Here is a 15,323-nt window from a genome sequence, read left to right as displayed (position 1 = left end):
TTTTAAGTGGGAAAAATAGTTGACGTGATTCATGCACGTGTATTTGAGGAAAGTGTGATTTTCGGATGATTCAGTTTTATGGAAAAATTGAAGTGGTGACCTAATTACGCGTTGTATCAGTATTTCGAGTTATACTATTTGGCGTTGACTTGATTCGCGAATTTTTACACCCCTTTGCCCTCAAGCTCGTTTAATTATTAAACCGCAACAACGCTAGTATAAATATAAATAAAAGAGATCTTCGTATAACACAAGTGTGAAAAGCAAAGCAGAATTAAACGCCGCTATAGTAGACCAAGGAATTAAATAAAACTAAAAGAAGAAAGGTAGAACATTGCAATAGGAAGCAAAGCGCGAAACACGAAGAAGAACAAGTGTCTTGTCGTTGTTTCTTTAAAAACGTCGTTAATTAGAAATTACTTGCGTGTGTCCTAGAAAAATTTCACCGAGCGTGTACGCGATACAATAATAATGGAAGACTGATTCCCTCTCATAGAAATTGATGGAGTAGTCAGGGATTAATTCAGTTTGTTTAACTCTGTATCACCTCGACATTTGACCACGCTTAGTTCGCAATTACGCGTGCCTTAACCCGTCCATTTTACGCTGTGCAAATTTGTATTCCTATGTTTAATGTAAAACGACCATAAGGGTTTTCGTGTGCTGCGGAATATTAGGCATAATTAATTATCCCGTTTGTACCATTGGTATAACATATTACGACGATATCGATATTTATGAACAGAGTGCTTACTACGTGATATCGGGCCGCGGTGTCATATTGTTAATGGTATTTTACTTTCACGGCGCAAATTATACTTTTAACGGTGAAACAATTACAACAGCTTTCCATATTTATATTTTTTTATAAATATTTGCTTGTACGTTGCAACGTGATTTTGTGTCAACGAGACTGTTCGATCGGGAAAAGTGATCATACGAAAGAATTATTTCAACTACTGTTTCAAATTAATATCTGTATAAAATTCTGCATTTAACTCGACCACATCTTAATAAATTCTAAGACATTCTCATCATCATATCTCGACTAATAAATTAAAAATTCAACATTCTTCATCAGTATCTAAAACCACTTTTTACTAACAAAATAAACTGCAACGTCGAATTTTCCTAAACAAGGAATTCTTACGGAGAGAAAATTGCCTCAATTGAAAATTGTCTATCTTGAAATTGCAAACCCCGAAAGTTCTAATTATAAATTTCTTTTGTAGTTCGAAGAAGACGAGGATGCAGGCGATACAAATATCGAGCTGATCGACGGTTCGGGAGACATTGACATTAATATGACCGACGTGAGTTGCGTGATAAAGCTGAGTGCCGCTGAAAACTTGCCAACAATATGGCACGCTCACTAATTATTTGTTTCACAAGCAGCACTGCGACTAACCTGATTGCATAACACTTAATTCCTTCCGGCAGTTCGCTAACGAGATACAAACTTCTCGATCTCTGAGAGAGCATCGTCGACGAGTAAATTTCGGAAGGAGAATATTTTTCATTATCAGCTGGAATGGAATCGAAACTGGGTCGAAAATAAGCGAAAAGGAACGGGGGAGAAATTCAGACGACCAACTTTCACGTGAATACTTGTTAGCTGGTAGTCGTTGTTAACTTCGTAACTACTAACAGTAGCAGTAACGACTGTTGATTTTTTTCTAGTCGGTCAGAAACGGGCCATTTCCATTTAGGAACTTCCGATAATCGACGCTCGATCGCGATACAGAGTTTAATGAAATTTGTTGCTTCTGTTTTCGACCGCGATTTTTCTAACCGACCTGTTCTTGCAACTTGACAGGAAGCACGATGCTACTTAACGCTTTGTATATAGGACTAACTTTGCTTCTTTCAAATGGTAATTCTCTCGTTCGTTGAAATTAGCCAGAGGAACTTCAACGAAAAAGGTATGTTCTTGTGTATTTATTCCGGAAGATTTAATAGGTGTTTGGAGGAACGAGAATTTCGTAGGAATGTTTACAGCAAGCGATTGAGAGTTAGAGGCGCCAGAGAAAGAGAAATCTATTTAAGACACTGCGAATAGTTCTAGTACACGTTACAAAAATATTTGTTCCAAGTAGATGTTCAGAACAGAGTGCGACTTGACAGAAAGAAAAATATATTACCCCGCTAGCGATGAATAGAAAAGGGAAAATAAACAAACCGGTGGTCAAACGTTTTTAATTTATTCAGACATAAATAAAAACTAGCAGGTTGCGGGGAAGGTAAAGCGAGTTATAAAATCCTGTACTGTGACACTCATGGAGAAGGAAAATTTTTAAATCGTGCATTATAACGAACATTTATGAATGATAAATTACACCAGCGAGAGTTAAACTTTCGTCTCGAAATGACAAATATTCTTTTGCTTGACAAAAACCAAACACTTACATGTGTATACACAAGTAAATTTATTCGCTAGTCTTCCTCTTGAACCATCCGTGAGACCTGATAGTGATACCTAACTTTGGCATTTTTTTTAAAGAAAATAATTGACTCAATCGAAAAACTTTTCATGAGAGCTTTATTATATTATCCTTGGATAATGTAAAAATATTTTTTTTATCCAATTCCTCTTTAAAATGGCGGCGCCACAGGCGCATTGCTGAACCTCCGTTTCTGACGGGAGACCCACAGTGTTGTCCCCTGCTGTCACATAGTTTGACTTTTAAAAATATAGAGTTTTATGGAAATGGTTAACGTAAAAATAACATAGAAATGACAAGGATAGTCCAAGCCCTTAAGTCACAAGAAAATAAAAACTTTCAACGACTTTACACTCGAGATTAAAACAGGTGTGTCCGTTGATTGGCTGGAAGGATCAAGTAACTCTAATCCTCCTCTAGACTTGGTGTCAATGAAATATTACTGTTTAATTACCGCTTCCTTTAGTCGAAAGGCGAACGAACCGCCGGTAATTCGAGGATAACTCGAAACGCTTGTTACACGATCCGTTTGTTCGATTTGTTATTACGAGATATAAAGGGGAGCAGAAGGGAAGGAGAACGGCGAACATGGGAAAAGAGTTTCCACGTGAACCGTTTTAATTGCAACCCTTCGGGGAGCTGGAGTTATATAAGGCGCTTCTCAATGTCTCACAAAGAATTCCCTTGAGAAACTGTCCAACGAGTTAGAAGAGGAACGCACAGATCGCTTTATGGGGATAATCTTTACGAACATAGCGAGAATCATCTTGGAAATTCTGATGGGATCTTGCATCGGTGACTGCGCTGAAAACGCGTCGTTTCTCAGGAAAGCTTTCCGAGCTTTTCCGTTCGTTGTCGTTCGCGGAGTTCTTAATCCAAACGAAGTTCAGGCCGCGCCGCGTCACGACACCCGTTCCCTAAACTTGCTCGATCTATTAAATCTTTTGACGATTAAATTTAATAAGCAGCCGAAAGCTTCGCTGAACCTTGCTCCTGCTTCTGTGGAACGCGAAATTTACATCTTCGAATTAATTAGATAACATTCGTGGTGGCGAGGCAATTTTTGCGCGTGTGTCGTATTGTTACTCTTCTATGATGTCGAATGATTTAATTTGACAAAGTGTTGTCCTCTCGTTTGTAGTTTTAAGAAACGTACGACGAGGGTAACGAAAGAGAAAACTAGAATCGATAATTCGTTGGCTTTTTACGCAGAATATTCCACTGTGCCCTGTTTGAATTTGGCGCGTTACAAATTGAAAAGTATCACATTCTACGAAAAATGTGTGCTTTAAAGATTCTTCTGAGCTTAGTCATGAGAACTATTATACAACCAAGAGATTAAATCGTGTTTTGGAATTACCTCAAATGTCAGCAAAAATATTAACTGAATTGCCCGAAATATTAATGAAAATTATAGCTTCCCAAAACATAAGCTTAAAGCCACCGTTCCAGCTATTCTTAATTAATCGTTTTCACGGTTAAACACTGCAATGTTCCAAGCAACCAAAACCATCGAGAAACGAGAATTGGCTAAGAGAATCGATAACGAAGCCCTAACAGTTGGCCGTCAGACGCAAGAAATTGAATCCCGAAGAGGAATTAGATTATCCAGGTGAAATTAGCGAACAACAAATCGTTGTGGTGTGGATCGATTCGAAAACAGGTTCATGAAAATGCTATTGCCCCGAAGGTATTTCCTCGAGTTGGGTGGCTGCCGATGATGAATAGAAGGCAAGGGATCGGAAGGTTTGCTCTGTGGCATTCACAGAGAAATTGAGTCTGGCGGGGTCGAGGGTATCAGAAACGACGCTAGAAGACTCGAAAATATAGGGAGACAAGAGGAGAGGGATACAGAGAAATAGAAATAGACCGGGGAAAGAAGGAGAAGATTGGGAAATAGAGGGAGAGACGTAGAACGTGTGAGAGAAACGAAGAGAGGTCTAAGACGAACTTTAGCTCTTGCCACCCACGCGAGCAATTAGGCGAAGCGATGCAGTTCCTTCGAAGTTAAACTTACCAACTAGAATTGACTTTGATTTGTCCTGTTGGCCGCAGCCGAGAATGCTTGAACGGTTTTGATCCTCGGATGCTGCCACTGAAGACCGGGACTTTTACGAAAAGGACTCTCCTCCGGTTGCGGTCAAATGAACTTCAAGCGTGAACTTTCAAGTCAGAGTTAATTAAAATTGGGGAAATAGATTTGTGCATTTGGATGGTAACTTCTGAAGGCAAAAAATAAACACTTTCGATACTCCTAGGAGTCCTTGGAAGTTCGTTCAATCGTTAATTAAACGATTTTCAGTAGAAAGATATGTCATAAGTCAGACATCGAACGAAATTGACGTTTCTTTCATATTCTCTTGTTTTTTCTTTTTAATTCTTGTTTCTTGAGGATGGAATATGTCTCGCGGATGGTTTGAAACTTATAATAAGGGAACAATATTATTTAAAAAATGACAGTGGAACATATAAAATTCAGTTATCTTTGATCTTTGAAAAAGTGTGAAGCAACCAAGTAGGGGTAATTATTTCATGCTATTCTATTCCTTAACGTCTTAAGATATTTCTTCGAACTATCTGATTCAATTATTCTCGTCACTGGTAAAAGAAATATATGTAATCATTCCGTTTTACGTTTTCAAGATTTTATTTTTCAGTAAAACGATAGAAGTAGTTCAGACAACATGCGGCTCGTTTAAAAATGATCCATTCTCGCGTTAAACGTATTTTAATTACTCTAAACGCAGTTCGTTAAAATTTCATGCCGATAACAAGTTTATTATGTTTCAAAATAGACTTTTCCGGGAGTCCTTGGACGGTCCGTTTTACAGGACAATGTTATACAAGCTAATAATCTTCCTCTCGTATCTGACAGAGTTTTAACGGTGTACGATCATCTTTACTGTACACACTGGTCAACAAATATAAACACGCTCTCACCCTTATCTTCCAAGCCAGCAATATGCTGTCCCACAATGCAGCCCACTGACAAACAATTCTTCCGTTAAAGGAGAGCAGCGGTACACAGTTCCTGGCTAGATTTGGCTCTGGTGGGCTGCATTTCCCCCTTGCTCCGTTTAAATTAAAGTTGAAAGACCAACACTCTGTAGACTTTACCTAAATTTAACGAAGTGTGACGCAGAGACCCTCTGTGTGTTCGGCTAGAACGTTCTTCTCGGTTTATTAATAAATCTTGAGTGCTTTATATTTTGTTACTCCGAAGTGTAGAATACACGTTTTATGCGACAGACAATCGATCCTCGCGAGAAGCTTACTTGTTTATTCCTTTTAATTTTATTCCAGAAATTTAACACAGAATAAGAAATTTCGAAGTTTCTGAAAATACCACTTTCAACGAACCCGAAAAATTCTACGCTTTGTGGAAAATTTACGCGAATTTTACAACGACCTTCGACTCTGAAATTTTTAATCAAACCTTCTTCAGTTTTTTCACATTTCTTGAATCAAAGTAATCTTTCCTCCATCTTATTCATCCTACATTACTAATTAAATTCACCCTAATTCATCGTAAATAAAAAATTTCCTCGTAACAACATAGAGAAGACAATTAGGTGTCCTGCTTCACGTGTCCCACTCAGTCAGTATCGCAAAATATATGTGACAATGTTAAAAAAATGATTATACAAAGATAGGTAACAGTTAATTACGATCAACTATCGACATTTCTCTCTCTCTCTCTCTACACCGTAAAATACAGTTTCGAAAAGCCGGATGCCTACAGGGACACCGGTAAAACTAAACTTTCGCAACTTCACGTACCTAATTTCTTTCCCCCTATCCAGTATTTATTACAATCCCCGTTTAAACACGGCTGGAGACAAAGCCGGTGCCCGAACTCGATCGAACGAAAATAATTAAGAGTACAGCCTTCCAACTTTCTGACACGAATTCCTTGGGTACAGCCGCGTCAACCGAGCCGCCCGGAAAATTCGTTCGTACCTCCTGTCCTTGCCGGCTTAGTGTGAGAAAAGGAGAGAGTGGAGCAAGAGACAGAGGAAGGCGGAGGAATTTATTTCACCCATGAAATCCTACTTCAGAAGAAAAACCCCCAGAACGGAGATGCAAAGACGCAGCCGTGCATACTGGAGCTGATCAGGATGTACGTATACCGGGTGGACGAATTTAGTGGAACAGCCTGCGGTTGTTCCTGTCGTTCTCTGCTACGTGTTATTGCGATCAGCCGTCGGTTTCACGTGTGCAGTTCCACCGATGCACGTGTCTTTGTGCACTGATGAAACGGTAGCTGCACTGTGCCCATATACAGGGTGTCCCAGTTGAAGTAGGCCACTAGAATATCTCGTTTGTTTTTGACGTCTTGAAAAATGTTTGTAGCCGATTTAAACGATTTACAAAGAGGAATGTCACAGGGACAAAATGTCATTTTTCTGTTTTCTGTCTTACAATTTCATCGTCCTTTCAGTGTTCAGAGTCATCTGAGAGTCGTGATTAAGGCATACTTAAGTGTATTTTCTCGGCTGCTACAAGATGCAGTAAAAAAAGAAAAATACACGACGACACTGTTGGAAAAAGCTGAAAGGAAAATGAGCGAGCAACAATTTCTTTCCTGCATGATATTCTCCCTTTGGAAATTATTGTAATTCGTGCTACAATCATTTTTCACGACATTGAAAACAAAGGAGATATTTAAGTGATCTCCTTCAGCTGGGACACCCTGTATATACATATAGATATATCTGCTCTGTTCTTCCCACTGTGTTAGGAATGATTATTGATTTGTTCGATTTTCTGCTTGTTTCCTTTTTTCACTTTTAGCTGTATGATGGAGATGGAACAAATATACCGGAGGAAGATTATGAAATTTTTTAGAATGAGAAGTAGGAAAGTGCCAAACTGTTTTAGCTTCGAATTGAGAGAAATTAGGTGGAACGAATCTTAAGTAACGAAGTTAAAAGGTAACAATAAGGAAGGTTATTTTTAATTTCAATATTTTCGGATAGTGAAAAGGGATGAGATGAAACGGGGCAAAGAAGGTACGAGGAATACGATCCAAGCGTATATTTCTGGAAGCAGTTCGAGAAAGACGTGAATAGAAATATTAGAATCGTGTTTCATTTTCCTTACAAACAGCGAAATGATTGATTAATACTTTACGCTTGACAATCTAATTTGCTTCGCAAATATTCGGTAACACTAACATTATAACGATTGTTTCTCTGTATTGTACCAAATTCATCTTAACTTTTGCCTCGAAAACGAAACTGAAGTACAACTATCCAAGGAACTATGTAAATTTAACTTTCCAACTGTCTAATCATCAGGCTGCTTAATTATTGTTCTAACTACTTTTTCAAATAGGACTAATATTTTTCAAATGTCTAGTAAGTAACATTCTTTCAGCAAGTAGGTAACGTTACAAACGGAATGAAAGAATTGCAAATTAAATACCTGTATCTCGCATATCTACGTACGTATGCGTGTGTGGGAGTATTTGTTTATTGCATAACTCGATGACATGTTTGTTTGACGTTTCATTAGTCAATATGTGCACGTTTACGTAAAATGTACACCGAATATAAAACTATTTGATCGGCAAATAAATTCCGTACAAAACATATACCCTCGTCTAGGTGAATATTTGCATACGTGCTTTTACTTGTGCGTACCATCGGCACGAAATGTAAATTTGACTTTCTGTGGACGCAAAAAGACAGGAATTACAAATTGCCCCGGACGTGACTTAGGTGCCTATAGATAGTATTTATGCAAATGTCAATCGCCGAATGATTTCGTCCCCTATCGACCGCAATGGATCGTTAAAATTAACCGGAACTCTTTAAATGATCAGAAAGGGAATAAAACGATTTCCAATTTAAATGTCCGTAATGAATTTTCCATAGAAATTGCGAATATAAATATACATGGTGGGGCAAAAATTTCGTGGCTCTTGGAATATGTATTTTCGTTGTTTGTAATAATGTGGAAAAATGTTGAATACAAAATTTGCGTGACACGAAGACTTTCCAATTTTAACGATACAGTGCCAAAATCGCCGTAACAGCGATTATCACACAGTGATAAAAGTAAGAATATAGCATTCCATTTAAAAAAAATTAAGATGATCTCAAAATCTTCTCGGATATTATGTATAAAATTTTTCCATATTATTGTAAATAACTGAAAATTTCCGGATAGACAAAGTTTCTGTCCCATCCTGTACATTTACATTAACAGGTGCCAGAAAGCTAGAAAAGTAGCGCTTGTATTTAAAATAGAAGCTGTTGTTTGATTAAATTCAAGATAAAGCTGCGATCAAATTAAGTTAATCAGATTCCCCTTTTTAACTAAATCGTCCGGCTAACACGTTTAACTGCACACGTAGAGCTAAACAAGAAGCAAATTTAAATGCAACAATCATTGTCTTCACTCCACAGCGAAACTTTTCGAATAAAAATATCATCTGAATTATCAAACAGATTCAGATAAATTCTCCCAAATGTATCGTATCGTCTGTGTTTGTTCTACCAAGAAAAGCATCAAATGGAAACAAAAATACCGCGTCACGACGGAAAGAAGATTCTGCGTTAAAACGCGAGGGAAAATTCCTTCTTTTATTTTTTTGTCTGTCGTCGATTCACGCACGACGAAATTGCAATTCTGTCGGACGACAAGAAAATCGCAAAGTCAATTTAATATCACTCTGAAGCGACACTTAAACATCCTACGAATCGTAAACACTATAGGATGTTGTTTTATTATATTTCCCGTGGGTTTTCCGCCGGTCTCTCCACGCAGGCCGGCGAAGTTTGTCCGACTGTATAGTATTTTTCAGTTTGTACAGCGTCATGATCGCGGCGAGCAATTCCGCAAAGAACAAATATAAAAAAGTTATACCGACGTTTCACCGGCGCGTGAATTATAAAAGATGACGAGGTGCGCGTGGAACAAAGCGGTTGAAATGATGCGAATGGGAGGAAAATTGATTTTCATCCCGATGTTTAAAGGGACAAAACGCCGCGACAAAGCTGTTGCCGCCGTTATTTTTTCAATATTTATCACTTCGTGTTGTTCGTAGTTCTGTGGCACTATTATTGGAAGCAAACTTTCAGCAGTTTTTAAAGTGACAAGTATAAATGTTTGTCGATTAAAACTGTCGTTGTTGAAGGCAATTAAATAAAAATTTCAATTACAGTGTAATATGTCTGATATTTTGCTGGTATAATTAACTTCAATCGGAGTAGCCTAAAATTTACAACCATAGTTAGTGTATTTTAGACAGAAAATCAACGATAAATAACTGCCATAGAGCGGTCTAGCGTCGATCAATTTGCGTCGTTACTAATAATTATTGGAAAGTACTTAGGGCAAAGATGTGCTAACCATTTCGGCTGATTTAACCGAAAGTTCATTAATCATCGTCACTCTGCGCGATATCGTTCATTTTTCTAGAGGGCAAAAAGTTTGACTCGAAAAATTGATCCTCCAATTTTAAACGCTCTAATTAATCTACAAAGATAGTACTTGACAAAAACTGTCGCTACTAATATTAATAATTAATTTTTCTTCGTCAAAATACAGCGTGCCTTTTTCTTTTCAGAAAAATAATCACGAGAAGGAAGGAAACGAGACTGAAATGAACTTCATCTTCGAAAGAAAAAGAGAAGTTCAGGAGAAGTTAGGAAATGTTTAAACTGTGTTCAAGAAATTCTCGTGCTTGTATTTATAGCGTTGTAACGTCATTCGTTTGAAGATTTCATCGCATAAAAGTATTATTTCGCCGTAAACAAGGGAAATCTTTGAATGGAATTATTGATTAATTTATACGTGTTAGGATGTGCTAGTTGCAACAAACTTTCGAGCTTTGTCGATTTTAGCACGTGGTGTGCCGACTAAGTCTAATAGGTTCGTCTTCGAAGGACCACCTCCGTGATTAGGAGGACAAAACAACTATTACCAATGATCTAAACTTCTTAAAGGAGCGACTCGTGGCGTGGTCAGATGACTTCTGTCGTTCCCTTCCGCAAAAGGTCCCACGACACCTCCGTGCGAGGACGCATCGCGGGGGTGAGGCCATCGGATAGGTTGAGTACATTTTTCGATAGTGATGGGGAAGGGTGGTTGGCGAAAACTGTTGGTTAAAATCATAAGTGGGAAAAACTACACGAAAATGCCACCCCCCCAGACCATAGGTCACTCTCAGGTACCAAGCGTACCCTTGAGTGACGCACGCGGGAATTCCTCGAACAATGACCGTAGCAGACAATAACGTTAAGACGCGCTTCGGCTCTGGTGACCATATGAATGCAAAAATGTACAGGTTAAAAAGGGGCGAAGATTCTAAATCGAAAACGAGGCAATAAAAGGTGAAAGCAATTTCTTAGATTGAAAGACTACGAAGACTACGAAACGAACGAAGGCGAAAAAATACCAAGCGTACCCTTGAGTGACGCACGCGGGAATTCCTCGAACAATGACCGTAGCAGACAATAACGTTAAGACGCGCTTCGGCTCTGGTGACCATATGAATGCAAAAATGTACAGGTTAAAAAGGCGAAGATTCTAAGTCGAAAACGAGGCAATGAAGGTGAAAGCAATTTCTTAGATTGAAAGACTACGAAGACTACGAAACGAACGAAGGCGAAAAAATATACATATACAATAGAACTACATGCTAAGAAATCCAAGGGTCGGGCGGCCGGCATACCTGTCGAGGATTAAACAATACGTTATTTTAATAAGCAGAATAATTCTTTAAATAATAAAGTAGAAAGTATCACAGAACTTCATGAAATATTAATATATTGGAAAGAAAAGTACAAGGGGAAATGCATTACGCTTGGTCAGGCACGTTCGTTAAATCAACGAGAAACATTATTTCATACCTCGGAGACCAGGATTATTTGAAAAAATTGCCTCCATCACGCTTGATATCTTTATATCGCTTCACACTTTTTTCAACATTCCCTAAATTCTCCCAATTCTGCCACGATTTCACGAGCAAAGATGCTTTTCGTAAAAGAATACGAAATGTTGATCGACGAGTAAAAGAAAATTTGGAGGCTGAACAAACGTTCGGTATCTGTTCAAACGACACACCGTACTAAAAACTCTCTTTTTACCATTTTACCAATATTTAATATCGCTTCGGAATGTTTCTTTTTACATCACTAACACATGCTTCTAAATGTTTCCTAATGTTACGGCATATTAACCACGATCTCGACGGAGTGAATCGCTGAGAATGGAGTGATTTCTCTCTACTTGTCGCTCACAAGTAAATCGAACCGGCACAAACGTGCAATCAATCACACCCACATAAGCGATGAAACTTTCAGGCTGTTCGTTTTTCTCTCTTAGTCTTCCCTTCTTCCTTTTCTTTTTTTTTTCTTGCTTTCTTTACCATATAACGACATATAAATCACATTTAACGTTCTTATTCACCATTCCTTGCCATCCGTTTTCAGATCGGGCGAAACGATGACGAAGACAGAAGCGAGGAAAGCAATCCACCGCCATTAATCACACCTCCTCCTCCCAATCCGGACTGTGAGTAATTGCGAGAAATTCACCAGTTTATTTAATCATAAGTTCGCCCATAAGAAATATCCTGACTGCCGGCGACAACGTTTCGAGCGCCATTCAAATTCGTTTCTTTAGGAGCCGAAACTTCGTCACGAGCATCCTTTGTCGAACATGGTTCAAAGGAATTCTTCGAACATTTTAAAATAAACCTGCCTCGAGATTCTGTTAATGAATGAAATTTTCTTCGAATCAATATTTCGTATTATTTAAATCGTTCGTTTGGATTTTTCATCTTACACAGATTCACTTTGGATATTTTGGAAAAATGTTCTTTCGTTAAGTTTCTAGAAGGATAAAGGATGCTTTGTTGTCAATTTCTGTTTCAATTTGAGTCGTCAAATAGGAATAATTGTCATTTGTAATTTCTGATAATACATATCTCTTAAATTTCTTAGACAAAGGGCCAAAAGGTGATAAAGGTGACAAGGGAGAGAAAGGGGAGAGCGTTAGAGGACCTCCAGGACCGCCCGGTCCACCTGGTCAAGACGAGGTAAATAATTCTATCAGTATTAATACGTTAAAAGAAAGAATTGAACATAAATCATATTATTTACATAGGTTTGCACTACTGATAACCAAATTTCTAACGCAGAAGTAGGGATGATCTCGTTATCAGCGAGTAGATTATGATAATATCAAACCGCAACCTCCGAATTAATTAATATTTGCACACTTTCGAGAAAAATGTCACCAGAGAAAGAATTCCTTCTCGAAACTGTTGGAATTCAAAATTTGATCGTTAAAATATCAATCTCCTTAGCCAAACAGTTTGGAACGTCTTTCAATTATTTCAAAACCAATTGAACGTTCTAAAAACGGCTTCACATGAGCCACAGGTCCTCTTACATACTAATAAGTGTTTCCCATTCGCTCTGAAATACGGAATTAAATTTAAGGTAGGATTTAAAGTTGACTCGTAACCCGGCGTTCCTCGTCGTACGAATGTTGTGTACCACGTAGAATGCATAAATGTCCGCATAAATTATGCAAATTACGCATACCGAACTATATTATATACATATACCGTATCGCGCGTATTATATCGAGTATACGTATTGCCCTTCCGAAGATGTTCCATTAGCAATCCTTACACAAACCACTGAATTTCCGGCTGTAATAGTTCAGTAGTCCATACACGTATAAAGGGAGACCGAATGCGTTGTGCATATTGCAGGACCATGCGTTTGCATCAGGTTTCACTTACGACCACGTGCCGCTGTATTGTTTAGTATGAAAGAATATCGAATGACCTAGATAATGCTGGGCCATTTCACGTGATACAATGGCGGACGCCGAAAGAAGAAGTTAAATGGAATTATTATCGTTGAAGCGATTTCACTTGAAAGGGAGAGGCAGACAAATTAAAAAAAAAAGGGAAAAAGAAATTATTTGCATGTAACGTACTTTCACAGATGCACGTTCTATCGGTTACTCTCTGTGTTCGCAATGTTTCCTTCAAATAAATGAATAAAAAGTGCATTCGTCTTTTATCATGAAGTAACGACGAAGGTTTGCCGTAGATTATAATTGCTACGATCCCGCTGAACCTTTGTAACCGGCGAATTTATTTTCATAATTTAAAGCTGTTTTCCCTGAGAATTATTTAACGCGGCGTAATCTGTTCGTTACGTGAAAACGCGCTTTTTTTTCTTTTTTTCTAACTATTATCACGTGAAATATGCATTCTGTGAATTAACGTTTCGATGGCCTACATTCTGCTTGATGAAAAAATTACGAAGAGTAGAATTAATACGGATTTGGTTGGAAAGTTTTTCCGTCGGTGATTTTCGTCGGGATTAAAATTTTACTTTCCCTTTCTTTTCTAAATCGCGTGAAATGAAAAGTGCAACTTGAAAATGTTTAACTTTGCACATACTTGAAATTGCTGAATTATTAGAAAGCGTGAAGCTTTTACACCGCGATGCACAGTACGAAAGAAATAACATCGAAGCAATTTTTCCGTCGTTCCGTTAACGAGAGTTGTTCGTTGAATGTTTAAACCGCCGCGGAAATGTATACTTGCCAGTGAGGAAGATTCAGACCCAGAAATCTTTCATTACGTGAGATATGTACCTACGTACATATTTCAGCGATAATAATTCATTAGCTCTTGCGCATATGAAGCGAGCTTGAATGCATTCCAATCCGGAATCACTCATTTATCTTGCTACTCGAGCAAGCCAATTTAGCCAGCCAGCTGAAGTACTGGTAACCACTGCATGTAACATTGATTACAGAGGAACCGCTTTCACGGGATTCACTATCTTCCGAAATTATCGTCATACCGGTATGAACACGACTGTGTTTGTTTAACACCTGATGCGTTCAACCTCCGGCTTGGAAATACTGTTACTCTCCAAGTTCATAGACGGTCTCCTTCGTCGTATGCAAGCGGGGGGAAAAGATTGGAGTAATGTCGCGTTTTATCATTAGAGACTGCATGAATTGGCGGGGAAAAAATGAACGCATACAAACACGAGAAAAATTAAAAAATGTAAATATTGAAGGAAATAAAGAATCTGGTAGAATATTTGGTAATGAATAAGTATAGAATTAAATTGAATTGAATATTTTTTTTTTTTTTTTAGGAAAATAAGAACTCAACTTACTCGAATGGGGTGATATTATATCGTATATCACCTACTAACCGTCGCATCATAGTACGCCAGTTTATAATGCGTTGTTACCTATTAGGAACTGCAAAGTTAATTTCGGTATCGCTGTCGTTAACCGTGGTACAGTCGTGCATACAACACGGCCAGGTGTAAATGAACAATTACAAAGTCTCGTGGTAGAAGTTTTGTTATCCGGTAATTCGATTAGCTGTTAGTAACTCACGAACGCACGTAACAAGGTTTACCCTGCCGTGAACTAGCGAGTGTATATATTTGCAATGACAGACTGATCAAAATGCTGCAGGGTCCGCCAGGGAAGAAAGGAGAAACCGGCACGTGCACCTGCAATGCAACAGCCCTGATGGCGTCCTTTACGATGCCAAAGATGATCCAGGGACCGAAAGGAGAACAAGGAGTGCCGGGACAAGAGGGAAAACAAGGCCAGAGAGGGCTGACGGTATTGACGCTTTGTAAAAACCAAAAGAAAGAACGCTTGGCAATGAAAAAAAAAAAAAGAAACACCGAGATAATTCAATTAATGTTACCCGAATCGTCGACTAACTTTTTATGACAAATAAAGAATATTTCCATAAACGAACCAAATGATCCTTCCAAAACCTACGAACCCTGTTTTAACGTGAACTCTCTCTCTCTCTATATATTACATTCCTGGTTTCTACAAGTGCAACGCATACGTTCGAGCGAA

General features: G+C 38.3%; 1 protein-coding gene across 1 annotated transcript in view; it reads left to right on the top strand.

Moving 5' to 3' along the window:
- Positions 1–1,259: 1,259 nt before the first annotated feature.
- The window catches only part of LOC108575095 (collagen alpha-1(X) chain-like), a 32,222-nt gene continuing 18,158 nt past the window's right edge, over positions 1,260–15,323 (top strand). Inside the window, exons 1-4 of the mRNA XM_017937809.1 lie at positions 1,260–1,313; positions 11,885–11,966; positions 12,398–12,472; positions 14,878–15,074. Of these exons, the coding sequence (XP_017793298.1) occupies positions 1,305–1,313; positions 11,885–11,966; positions 12,398–12,472; positions 14,878–15,074 (363 nt within the window). The 5' untranslated portion in view covers positions 1,260–1,304. The remainder of the gene's footprint in view (positions 1,314–11,884; positions 11,967–12,397; positions 12,473–14,877; positions 15,075–15,323) is intronic.

Source organism: Habropoda laboriosa, unplaced genomic scaffold, assembly GCF_001263275.1.
Source record: "Habropoda laboriosa isolate 0110345459 unplaced genomic scaffold, ASM126327v1 scaffold258, whole genome shotgun sequence".
Taxonomy (NCBI): domain Eukaryota; kingdom Metazoa; phylum Arthropoda; class Insecta; order Hymenoptera; family Apidae; genus Habropoda; species Habropoda laboriosa.
The sequence above is the reverse complement of the archived record's forward strand: the minus strand, read 5'-3'. Positions and strand labels throughout refer to the sequence as shown.